General features: G+C 41.6%; 2 protein-coding genes across 3 annotated transcripts; one reads left to right on the top strand and one right to left on the bottom strand.

Moving 5' to 3' along the window:
* Positions 1–418: 418 nt before the first annotated feature.
* LOC122011254 (indole-3-pyruvate monooxygenase YUCCA6-like) lies at positions 419–2,180 on the bottom strand. The gene is made up of 3 exons (XM_042567646.1): positions 1,449–2,180; positions 879–1,253; positions 419–782 (listed from the first exon to the last, which is right to left on the bottom strand). Exons 1-3 carry the CDS (start codon positions 2,178–2,180, stop codon positions 549–551), a joined length of 1,341 nt encoding a protein of 446 aa, XP_042423580.1. The 3' UTR covers positions 419–548.
* A 1,144-nt stretch (positions 2,181–3,324) lies between these two features.
* LOC122010232 (pentatricopeptide repeat-containing protein At3g16010-like) lies at positions 3,325–9,776 on the top strand. 2 transcript variants are annotated; one of them, XM_042566695.1, is made up of 5 exons: positions 3,325–3,691; positions 5,175–5,310; positions 5,395–7,621; positions 7,840–8,664; positions 8,984–9,776. In XM_042566695.1, the coding sequence occupies exons 2-3, from the start codon at positions 5,196–5,198 to the stop codon at positions 7,221–7,223; spliced, it is 1,944 nt and encodes a 647-aa protein (XP_042422629.1). In that variant the 5' UTR covers positions 3,325–3,691; positions 5,175–5,195; the 3' UTR covers positions 7,224–7,621; positions 7,840–8,664; positions 8,984–9,776. The 2 variants fall into 2 exon arrangements, with proteins under 2 accessions (XP_042422629.1, XP_042422628.1); XM_042566694.1 differs by having other exon boundaries at positions 7,840–9,776.
* Positions 9,777–12,769: the final 2,993 nt, after the last annotated feature.

Below are 12,769 nucleotides of genomic sequence, written 5' to 3'. Positions count from 1 at the left end.
CAGGCAGTCAAGATACGTCTCTGGCTCGCATGCACAAGGAATGGCCTAAACAGCAATCCACTAACATGTTATCGCATGCATGAAAGATTCGACATGGTTTCGGCATGATTAACTGCACTTTGGAGTGGGAAGAAATTAGGAGGTGCAGGCAGCAAAGCGCACTCACTACAGACGAACGAACATCAGCACATAGATCGTGAGAAAAAGCAACACATGAATTCATGATGTTTGTGATTAGGACAGTCATTGTCTCTTGACTTGTTGCTTTGACCTCCGTCGGCTTGTGCGTGCGTGGAGTGGACAGCAGTGTTCAGTGGTTTGTTAATCAGATATATCGAAAGGATCGATTTGATTTGATGGGATTAATGGAGATGTGCAGAGTGAAGGATTGTTGTTAATTATCGTGTCCAATTGCTATTAGAATTTTGTAAACATTTTCTACAAATACCTTAAAGTTGGAGCCATGCATCAATAGTTACATACTTAATTGAGTGATAGGATAAAAACTCAATCACAAACTTTTTGTCGAGTTTTTTTTCCTCTCATTTCTATTTTGTGAAGTTAGAAGTACGCCGTGACGGTGCATGCGAACATGTGAAGGAGGTCACTTTGATCTTCTCCAATTGAGACTTCCAACACTCCTCGATATCTCCGGCAATCCGGCTCGCGTCCAGCGACACGCCTAAAAGCCCCCGTTTGGTGAATCCGAGAGCGTAGAGCCCTTTGTCCCCCAATTTCCACCCTCCGCCGAGCCCACCTTTCTCCTCGATCACCTCCTTCGCCTGCCATGCACGCCGGCCGGCCAAAGTCCAAACCACAAATCAGCAAGAGCGGATGCAACAACTTAGCTTGAAACCACGTACGGCGTATATATATACCTTGAGCCAATGCGGCAGGTTGCTCCTGTAGCCGGTTGCTAAAATTACCGCATCGAATTCCTCCGCCGCGCCGTCAGCGAACTCAGCGCCGTGCTTCACGAGTCTCTTAACGCCTGATGGCCGCACCTTGATGCGTTGGGACTTGATGAGGGCTAGCGCGCCGGCGTCGAGGACAGGGGTCTTGCCGGCGAGTGCCTTGAGTCGCAGCGGGCCGAGCCGCGGCCGCCGCAGGCCAAACTTGGCCGTGTTCCCGAGCACTAGACGAGCGAGGAGCAGTAGCAGCGCGTCCACCACCCGCAGAGGAAGCCACTTGAGAAGCCACATGGCCAGCCCGAACGTGGAGAGGCCGAGCATCTCACGGGGCAGGACGTGCACCTGCGCGCAGACAATTTTATGATCATTCATTCATTCATTCATTATCATCTTTCTTCGCATGCCAAAAACTTACTAATGTCGATAGCTACCATCACAGACTCAGCAATTTGGGTACTGCCTGTAGCTATCAGTGGAGCACGTTGATCATATTTAATTTATATTTCGTGCAATAATTAATGAAAAGGGAAATCGCACCGAGTCTCTGACGACGATGGTAGGCTTGGCGGCGTTGTTGCAGAGGTCCAAGCACACCTCCATGCCCGAGTTGCCGCAGCCCACGACGAGCACTCTCTTGCCGCGGAACGCCTCGCCGCTCTTGTAGGAGCTGGTGTGCACGATGGGCCCTCCGAAGTCCGCCGATCCTTCCAACTCCGGCGCCACCGCCTCCGCGTTCTCCCCTGTGGCCGCCACCAGCCAGCGGCACAGGTACTCCCGCTTCTCCGCCGGCGATCCTTGCGTGGCGGCCGTCCGCACCCGCCAGAAGCCTAGGGCCTCGTCGTACTCGGCGGCGACTACCGCCTCGTTGAAGCGCGGCCGGACGCCGTGCTCCCGCGCGTAGGCCTCCAGGTAGGCCACGAACTGGCGCTTGGTCGGATAGGTGGGGAAGCAGGAGGGGAAAGGCGTGAGGGGGAGCTCGCAATGCTTCTTGGGCAGGTGGAGGCGGAGTCGGTCGTAGGTCTTGAGCTGCCACAGCGAGGCGATGCAGTGGGCCCGCTCCAGGACCACGCTCGGGATGCCCTTCGCCCGGAGACAAGCGGCCACGGCCAGCCCTGACGGACCGCCGCCGACGATGATAGGCCCCGGGATGACTAACGGCTCCTTCCATGAAGTACAAAGCCCCTGAAGCGATCCGGACAATGGATCATGAACCTGTTGGCGCTCAGCCTCCCTCCTTTCACCCCTGAACGATCCTATCAAGCTCTCCATTAACTTCTGAGCTAAGATCAAGCGAGGTGGAGATGGTGAAGAGCGAGCATGTACTACTACAATATATAAGTTATACTTATTGACATTTTTTTTAAAAAAAATATATTTTTATAAATATTTTATAATAATAATATTTATTTATTTTAAAATAAAATATAATATTAGATTATTTATGATATGTTGTCCAATGTTTTATTCAACATGAGCGATCTAACATAATCAAAAATTTATTACTTTTAATCTTTCTTATCAAAGTGTAATAATTTTTTTTTTTTATGTGCTAGTTACTATTCCAAAGGTTAGTAGTCACCCGTAATTTACCTCCTCTGTGTTGGCCTGGGATGGGTTGACGGAGACGCTGGGGCGAGCATATTTGTCTTTTGTCACAATAATTTTTCTTTCTTTTCTTTTAAATTAAAATAAAATTCTATTTCTCTCTCATATTATTATGGTAGTGATGTTACAAAGTTATTACATAGTAGTTGTTATAATATTATAATAGTTACTATGCAATAGCTGTTATAACTAAAAAAAAATTGTTACAACGGTGTAATAATTGTTATAACGCAGTATCTACACAATAAATATTATATGTTATAGTAGCTATTATAGTAACTGCTACAACGGTGCAGTAGCTACTACAATATAGTAGCTATGCAACAATTGCTACACATTATAGTAGCTATTGCATAGTAGTTACAAAGTTATAGTAGTTATACCATTTTTAAAAATCAACACTATAGTGTTTGTTACATGAATTATAGGCAAGAGAAATGATAATTTTATTTTGATTTAAGAAAAAAAAGAGAAAAGATGTTTATTTTAATTTAAGAGAAAATAGAGAAAAATTATTACATGTATATAAGAGAAGGATTAAAAATTGAGTTTTGATAGTGTCAGATAGTCCATGTCAAATTTCGCTCACGATCGCAGACACCATATCAATTTCCAATATTAATAAATATTATCATTATTTAAATTTAGATTAATGATTTTTTAAACATATTAACTTTGTTTTTAAATTTTTGTGTTATATTATTGAAAGTTTAATAAAGGTCTTCTTGTGATTCCGGAAAATATTTGGATGTGTTTACAAAACTGCAATATAGGTAAAAAGCCATCGTCCATTTTCTTCTAGCCCTAACCCTCATCCATCGCGTCACCACTGCAAACGCTACCGCCGCACGCCGCACGCCGCACGCCGACGCCGACGCCGACGCCGACGCCGCGACGGCCGCATGCTGCCGTAGACATAGCCGTTGCGTGTGCTGTCGTCTCTGTTGCTCCTTAGACTGATACGCTTCTCTGCTCGCTGTCGTTGCCGCACATCGGAGTCGCCGCCATTACTGATTTCCGCAGGAAAATCCTTCAGTGGAGGGAACAGCAAGTAAAGCTTTTCATCCGAGCGCGCCGCTGCGTTGCATTGCTGCCGCCGCACGCCATCTTTCACCGGAATTTTTTCCAGCGGAGAGAGAGCAGCGAGCACGACTTGGACCCTTCAACCGATTCAGGTGGAGGTTTTCCTACTTGTCTCATTATAATTATCTTGTGCATGAGCATGATTAAATATAGAATATTAATGATATTAGATAACCATGATAATATCTTTAAAAGGTGCTTGATTATGAAATAAGGGGTAAATAAATGTAGTGTATTTTCCTGCTTGATTCTCTTAACAAATTACTGAGTGCATGATTAATCAGATAAAATAGATTTTACTTTTAAAAAGTAATTAGCTATGATCATTGTTACTCTTGTTACTTGAGAAACTTCCCTTAGCTTGCTTGTTCTACATATCCTAGTTGTTTAGCTATTCTACCTATATCCCTTTGAGTTTACCACTGAGGTTATCAAAAGATAACTCTAAATTATAAGAAGATTAGGAAAACCTAGGGTAGTCCCCTTAAGGAATTGAAGCTGCCATTAAGGCATTAAAACATGTTAAATTAAATTATATAATTAATTATATTAAATTAGGCAGATAATAGATAAATCATACAAGCGAGCTTTGATTATGTGCTTCGGAGGAATCATGTGATGTATCAAACTAAGTTAATAATTAAATAAATGCAACTCGGTTATCATGAATCTTCAGCTCTATACTTTATAAAAGTGCATGACTACTTTTGCCGGAATAAGAATTTAATAAATCCTTATAATTATAGAGCATTGGCCTTGCGCTCAAAAAAGACTCTTGAGTCTTTTCGCATGTTCATAGGCTTCGTCCATGTTGCATGAGATACTTTACTCACTAGGTAAATTGCGGGTCGTTCACTTTATTCATATGTGAGGCGCATTTCGAGTGGAGACATTTCCTTTGACCTCTAGATTCATGGACTTAAGGCGATCTTCAATATTTGGACAATATTACAGGATGGTCTTGTTTAGGGATGTTCAGTGATAGTGTTGGAGATGGTTTCTATTAGGTTTATATATATAATAAAAATATTATCCAAGATTAAGTAGTTGTAACTTTAAGTGTTGATAAAATAAGTATGGGATTTTGTAGACATGTTCAAAGGTGGGTGATAAATTACTTAGTCATAAGAATTGAATCGATTAGGGTAGGTGTAAGAGGTAGAGGGAGACTAAAGACTCCCTAAGGAAAACTTTAATTGATATTGAAAGATAATTTAATTGATTTGAATATTACCAGTAATATTGTCTTTCATAGAACTCAATGACAGGATGAATTCCATGTACCCAAGCCTAAATAGTTGTGACAAATGCTTGATAGAGAGGGGCTTATCAAGCCATCTGTTAATAGTCCTATGCCCCTTAGGCTAATGAAAAAAAAAGCCTCTCTATAAGATTGTGATACTGATACAGACCCTAAATGTTAGGATGACAATTTTATAAGATTGTGATACAACCTTGAACAGTTGGGATATAACTTATTTTTGTAAAACATTATTTTTATCCATTTCTATTAGTTGCAATTCCAAGTTGAACTATTTTGAATATCAGCAGTAACCATGGCTATCTTTTTTCTAGTAAGTAAGAACATCAGAGGCTATGTTTCGCCATTCTATTCAGATGCCAATTCAACATGTAAGATGGGGCATTAATGTCATAGCAAAACGTGCTATCTCCTCATCATTTGTATTTTGTCAGAGATTAAAGCAAACAGGTAGAAAATATCAATCTCTGCATTAATGTCTCTCTTTCCTTTAGTATTTTTGGTTGGTAAATTTTAATTGGTATGTTTGTGCAGAAAATGATATTGTGCAGATGTTCAAGCTTCCAAGCATTCCAAACAATGAACATAGCTTGATAGAATACCAAAATCATCAACGGACAGGCCGTGCATTAGATCAAAGGTTCTTGAGAATACTAAAGATTTTTAGATGGGGTTCAGATGCAGAGAAGGCATTGGAGGTTTTAATGCTACGGGTAGATCGTCGGTTGGTTCGAGAAGTTCTCAATACTGATGTTGATATTAGCACTAAGATGCACTTTTTTCGATGGGCTGGCAAAAGAAAGAACTTTGTGCATGACACAACAACATACATGGCCTTGATTCGCTGCTTGAACGAAGAGGGATTATTTGGTGAGGTGTGGAAGACTATCCAAGAGATGGTTAAAAGCCCTTGCTTAATTACACCAGTGGAACTATCAGAGATCATTCGCATCCTAGGTAGAGCAAAGATGGTGAACAAGGCATGCTCAATTTTTTATCAGATAAAAGCGCGCAAGTGCAAGCCCGATTCTCATGCCTATAACACTATGATTATCACAATGATGCAAGAAGGCCGTCATGAGAAGGTGCATGAGCTTTATAATGAGATGAGCAATGAGGGAAATTGTTTTCCTGACACAGTGACTTACAGTGCGCTGATTATGGCATTCTGCAAACTAGGTCGTGAAGATTCAGCTGTTAGGTTACTTGAGGAGATGAGAGAAAACAAATTGCATCCCAATACCAAAATCTATACTACACTAATAGAACTGTATTTCAAATTGGGTAAAGTTGAAAAGGCACTAAATTTGTTCCAGGATATGAGGAATCAATGTTGCATACCTAATGTTTTCACATACACTGAATTGATAAAGGGCCTTGGCAAAGCAGGAAGAACAGAAGAGGCCTATGATATTTTTCTTCAAATGCAAAGAGAAGGTTGTAGGCCTGACACAGTCCTAATGAATAATCTTATGAACATTTTAGGCAAGGCTGGACGATTGGATGAAGTTATTAATATTTTTGGGAAAATGGAAAATTTACAGTGTGTACCAAATGTTGTTTCCTATAATACTGTCATTAAGGCACTTTTTGATTCTAATGATCATGCATCAGAAGTTCCTTTATGGTTGGAGAAAATGAAAGAAAAAGGAATTGCTCCCAGTGCTTTTACTTATTCAATTCTTATCTCTGGCTTTTGCAAAACAAATAAACTGGAGAAAGCCTTGATGCTTCTGGAGGAGATGGATGAGAAGGCCTTTCCTCCATGCCCAGCAGCATATTGTAGCTTAATTGATGCTCTTGGAAAAGCAAAGCGTTATGATGCAGCCAGTGAATTATTTCAGGAGCTAAAAGAGAATTGTGGCTCCTCCACTTCTAGGGTCTATGCTGTCATGATCAAGCATTTTGGAAAATGTGGTCGTCTAAATGATGCACTAGGTCTTTTTGAGGAAATGAAACAACTGGGTTGTGTACCTGATGTCTATGCCTATAATGCCATCATGTCTGGTATGGCGAGGATGGGAATGGTAGATGAAGCTCAATCTATGCTTCGAACAATGCAAGAACAAGGTTGTGCTCCAGACATAAATTCTCTCAATATCATTTTGAATGGCGTGGCAAAATCTGGTGGACCATTGCGTGCCATGGAAATGCTCTCGAACATGAAACAGTCTAATATCAAACCAGATGCGGTGTCATATAATACAGTTCTTGGTGCTCTAAGCCGTGCTGGTATGTTTGAGGAAGCAGCTAAATTGATGAAAGAGATGAGCTCACAGGGTTTTCTGTACGATCTCATTACATACTCATCTATACTTGAGGCGATTGGAAAAGTTGATGACATACCAACTAACTCAGTTTGAAATATATTTATCATCGTTGCTTTGGATTGTTAGGCTACAACAAGCTAATTGAGTTGCAATGCTTGTTCTGAGCAAATGCATTGAATCCCTTATGCCCCTCTTTTAGACTAATGTATATTAAAAGAAAAAAATTACAAAAGCCCAAAGGCTGCTCACATGCCAACAGAACTCTTGTTTTTTTCTTTCCTGTTCCCTGCTTCTCTTTTGTTTCTTGTTCCTACAATCTACTTTTTCTTCTGCTCCTCTTCTCTTTATGCATAGACCCTCCTTTCAATCTCCTTCCCACCCTAATTCTTCTCTTGTTTCTGAATTTGTTGGTGTCAACTGATATGTTGCCCAAAAGATTGTGCATTGGCAATCGATCAGGTAGCCAACCTGACCTCCTCCACTGGAATAAGGTAAACCATGTTTTGTTTCATTGTTTTGTTTTATATGATACTGGTTTATTGTTGTTCTATAATACCATATGCAAAAAAAAAAAGCACATATTTTTAACAAATTTTAGTAATTGTATCTTTTGCAATTATTTATCCAATTATCTGTATATTGACTTTTCATAATTCATTTGTTCTTGTATTTTCTTGTAGCACAATAATATTTGCATTGTGTTTGCTAGGTTGGGTTATTTCATGGAGGGTTGAAGATGCTTGCTGAGCCAAACAAAATTGTAATGCACGGAGTCATTTTGACTTACCCATACTCCCATGCCAAAAGAACAAAAACCTACAAAAACTTGATGCAGCACGGTTCATGGTGTTTGTAAACTTTTGTCACATTGCATCGACTTAGTATCATGGGCATTGGAAAATATAATGTCATCTGTCTAATTGCAAGAAGATGCCCTTCAAATAGTTTAGCACACAAATGAAAACACAAATATGGAGATGAGGTTCTATTGAGCTCTCAGTAGAGAAAATTTTCCAAGCTCAGTTTGGTGTTACTGCTACAAGGCTTTTTGGACTTTGATCTATTGGATCATATACAGGAATGAGAGTGATGGAGGAAGTATTGGCAGTGACGGAGCAACATGTTGAAGAGGAACAAAGGGCATCCAGGATATGCAAACAAGCAAAAATCCAAACTGAGAGTTCAATAAGAAGATGGAGGTGGGGAACTGCAAGTTTGAGGAATTGAAATTGACATTGAAAAGAGGTACCATGCATGAAAGAACCATTTCTTAAAGGTTCTAGAAGAGAAATCAAAGACGCTAGATAGAGATGAGGCTTGGAGATCAGAGTGCAGTATATTTGTTTTCCTTGTGTCCACTTCTCAACTATTTAGTTGACGAGATATGGGTGTCAATACATATTGTTTATTAAAACAATATGATCAAGATTGTTGGTCATATGATTACCCCAAACCGTATCAGAAAGTGCAAAATTTCCAACCCATGCAATATCACTATTTGGGCCTTGCAAGCATGAATGAGGAGAAAAATGAAGTAAGTTGATTTCTCTATCATCTGTTTTTTTAGTGGTTATATTTGGCAGTTCATCCTAGGTTGGTATCTCTTTATCCCAAGTCATTTGGTAGATCTGTGACTGTTGCATAAATACTCACCATTGCATTTGTCTTTTTTTTTTTATCTTTTCTCTCTTTCTACCTTTAATGAGCTTTTTGTTTTCCATTTTAATCTCTTAGTTTGGTTGTTTCAGAAAGTACTATCAGCAAAACCATGATTTATCATTTGTCACTTGGCCCATTTTTTTTTTCCTTGTACTTGTTTCATTTTGGCATTTGACCATCTTGTGCAAGTGTAGCCTTATGACAATGCAAAACTCGAAGAACACTCGGTATTTTGTCATGGATCAAATACACTGCAATGTGTCTTCCAAACGGTGACTTGATAAAAGGGCCTTAGTTGCACCTGAAATGGATGGCAATATTCCTCCAATTACAATGAACCTATGTCTATTAGACTGTAAACAGTTCTGAAATTAGTTGGTTCAAGGGGCTGTGCCATGCATGTGGCTTAGCAATTTGCTCCACCATGAGATATGGTGGGAACAAGCGCATTCAACAGACTGAAACGAGTGGATTATAGTTTTCATTGATCAACACACATTCGAAGATGAAAGATTGCATTATTAGTGTTCGAAACCCCCTGGATCCTGGTTGCAGTATGCGGGGAATTCCAACTTTGGTTGTTTGTTCCACCCGCACATTTGGCATCCGAAACCTTCAACTTTCTCACAGTCAAAGGGGAGCTGCTGCATAGCCCCGACTCAACCCAGCCGCGAGCAAAACTGCTGATGTTTAGTGTTGGTAGTTCATGGTAATGCTTCTGTAACCTCTTGCTGCTGCATGTGTGCTCTTGAGAAATCCCCGCTCAAGTGACGAATATATGCAGTGTTCTGGGACGAATATTAGCCAACACAGTTTCCTACTAGTCTTTCAGATCAAAGAAAATGTGTTTTCAAACGGTTGAATACATTCACTTGATTGTAGAGATTGTTATTGATTTAGATTCTCTTGATTGTAAGGATTGAGATTGATGTTGATTGAATTCCTTGATTATAAGGATTGAGATTTATTTTTTCTTTTGCCTCATTATTTTCCTTCTCTTCTACATGGTCTCGGAGTAAGGTTAATCTTGTTTCTGATCTATTTTTGTTCTCTTTCTTTCTCTGTCATCACTATCAGAAACCCTAATACTGTTGAGTTGCTTGTTGTTGTGTCACTATTAGCTCTCTCCTTTTGACTTTATCTAATTTACTAGATCTCACGCGGTTGGAGTAAGCAGCGGATTGATTAACCGGATTGAAATTTCTTGATTAACCAGCTACTTGATCCTAGATGATGTTGGATCATTAGAGAGGGAATCAATCAGCATTGTTCTAATTCATTACTACTCAGGTTTCTGTCTCTGAATTTCTTTTATGATGATGTCTTCATATTCTAAACCTAATTTGGCTACTACTATCAAATTGAATGGTGCCAACTATCTCTTATGGTTGTGTTCATTTGAACTATTCCTATGTTCTCACAAGAAGATCATATTCTATCCGACCTTCCTGACTCTAAAGATTCAAAATATTCGAAATGGATTTTAGATAATTATTCTAGTATGGTTTGACTTCTCAATAGAATTGAGGAGTCTATGAGCACTAATGTTATGTTCGTGGGAAATGCCAAAAAGATGTGGGATGCTTTACGTGGCATGTATTCGAATGACAAAAAAATGTTTATCGAGTTTTTGAATTATATGAAAAACTTTTCTCTCTTTGTCAAGACAATCAATCTGTTAGTAATTATTTTGCTACTCTTAAGGAACTGCTAATAAAATTTGATTATATCATCCGCTCTCTTGTGATGCTCATACTCGAAAGAATTAGTGGGAGGAATTTTTGGTCGCAAAGTTCTTATCCGGTTTAAATTCCACTCTATGACTAGTTTGGGATAATTTGTTGGCAAGTGATAATATTCTCATGTTATCGAATGCCATGTCCCAAGTTCTTTGTATGACCATGGGTTGTCCTGACACTTTTTTTTTCATCCTCCGACACTTCGGTTATGGTTACTTGCGGTCATGGGTTCTTATAGGGTCGCGATCGTGGTCGTGGACCTGATACCACTAAAAAAAGGTTGCTCATATGTTCACTATGGCTGATCCAACCATGTCTCCAAAAAGTGTTGGGCGATGTTTGGTAAGCCTGATTGGGTTAATAATGCATCTACCGAACTATCAACTCCATCATTGGACACTGGCAATCATGGTGATATGATTTCGATTTCTCGTACTTATTATGAGAAATTACTTTGCTCTTCTGCTAGTACTCCCTCGCCATTGCTGCCTCATCCTCTACAGATGTGTTTGTTGTATCTCATGATAAGTCTTGGATGTTGGATTCTGGTGCTCCTACTCATATTACTGGTAACAAGTATGTTTTCTTACTTTTTTTATTTCCTCATCTTTATTTTCTATCTGTCTAGCTAATGATACTTATTCTCTGATTATGGGAATAAATGTTGTCAAGCACAATGTAAATATTACTCTTGATAATATTTTTCTTGCACCTAAATTTTTTGTTAGTTTACTATTTGATCCGGTGGTTAGAACACGGGACCCCATAGCGAGGGGTCAATGCCACGTGGAAGTCAAAGGGCCAGGTGGTCCATCGGAGAAGGGTGAGCCGACCGGACTCATGAGAAAAGGGCAGACCGACCGGCCGACCGATGAACATCCGATAATAAAAAGGCACCCTGACAGGGATCGGGGTTCCGGCGCTCGATTGAACAGTAACGAAGGCCGCTCGGACGTCATGATCGTCAGAAGACAATGTAACATACTGCTAGTAGTCCCTATATAACATCTTACCGAAGATCTCCCCAGCATGCCGATGAAGAGGGAAGACCGGACGTGATGTAAGGGCCGTCCGGCCGGGCGTAAGAGGAATGCTGGCCGGCCGGACGCCTCGTCACGCCGGCCGGATGGACGCCCCGGCCTGTGGTCGGTAAAGAAGGACAAGAACATCTTATGACAGCTGTCAAGTCCTATGGCTAGGCCATACTCCAAGTCTGACGTCAGGTAAGCTTTCTGACAGACACATACCGAGGTATGGGCTGCGGACACGTATGCGCCTCGGTGGACATGCAAGAGTTCTTTCACCGCTCTATATAAAGAGCCTTATACTTCGCCGGAGGTACGCGTGAGACACCTTTGGAGCCACTTTTTTCATTACTTGCTTGCTTGACTTGAGCGTCGGAGGGTCGCCGCCGGGAACCCCTTCCCGGCCCGACTTCTGTGCAGGTTCGCCGGAGGTTCGTGCAACCAGTCGAAGATCCACGTCAGCATCCGGGGAGCGCCACGTGCCCAGCGTCCGTTGATTCAGCATTCGGACAGGATCAATTTGGCGCCGTCTGTGGGAACGCTCCTGCATCCGAACGGAAACAATGGACGAGGCTGGACGACAACACACGGTGACGCTTTCCACGGAGGAACTCGATGCTCTGATCGAGTTGAGGGCCGCCAAGCTTGTGGAGCAAAAACAGAAAGCAACAGCCGAGCGGCCGGAGCAGCAAGCAACGTCAGCGTCTGGTGGTCGAGCGGAAGCACCACCAGCCACCGTTGCATTTCATCGAGCCCTATTCCGCAGCCCCGAAGCCGCAGCAGCTCATAGAGATCGGGGATCTTCTTCGGATGAAATGCCTAGACGAGATGACAGAAAAGGGAAAGCCCCCCGCGCGGACTCATCGCCCGAGCGGATTAATCGCCAATTTTCAGAGGCTATTCTACGAGACCCTCTACCCAAGCACTACGTGCCTCCGACGATCGGCGAATACAATGGAACCACCGATCCGGATGATCATTTGGGCAAGTTTGATAATACGGCAACCCTGCATCAATACACAGATGGGGTGAAGTGTCGGGTTTTCCTCACCACCCTCTCCGGATCAGCTCAACGATGGTTTTAGAGGTTGCCGGATGGATCCATCGCGAGCTTCAAAGACTTCCGAACGACCTTCCTCCACCACTTCGCAAGCAGTCGGCGCTATCAAACAAGAAGCCCGTGAATCGCTCCGAGCTTACATCCAGCGGTTCAACA

Source organism: Zingiber officinale, chromosome 8A (assembly GCF_018446385.1).
Source record: "Zingiber officinale cultivar Zhangliang chromosome 8A, Zo_v1.1, whole genome shotgun sequence".
NCBI lineage: Eukaryota > Viridiplantae > Streptophyta > Magnoliopsida > Zingiberales > Zingiberaceae > Zingiber > Zingiber officinale.
This window is presented reverse-complemented; position numbering and strand designations above follow the sequence as displayed.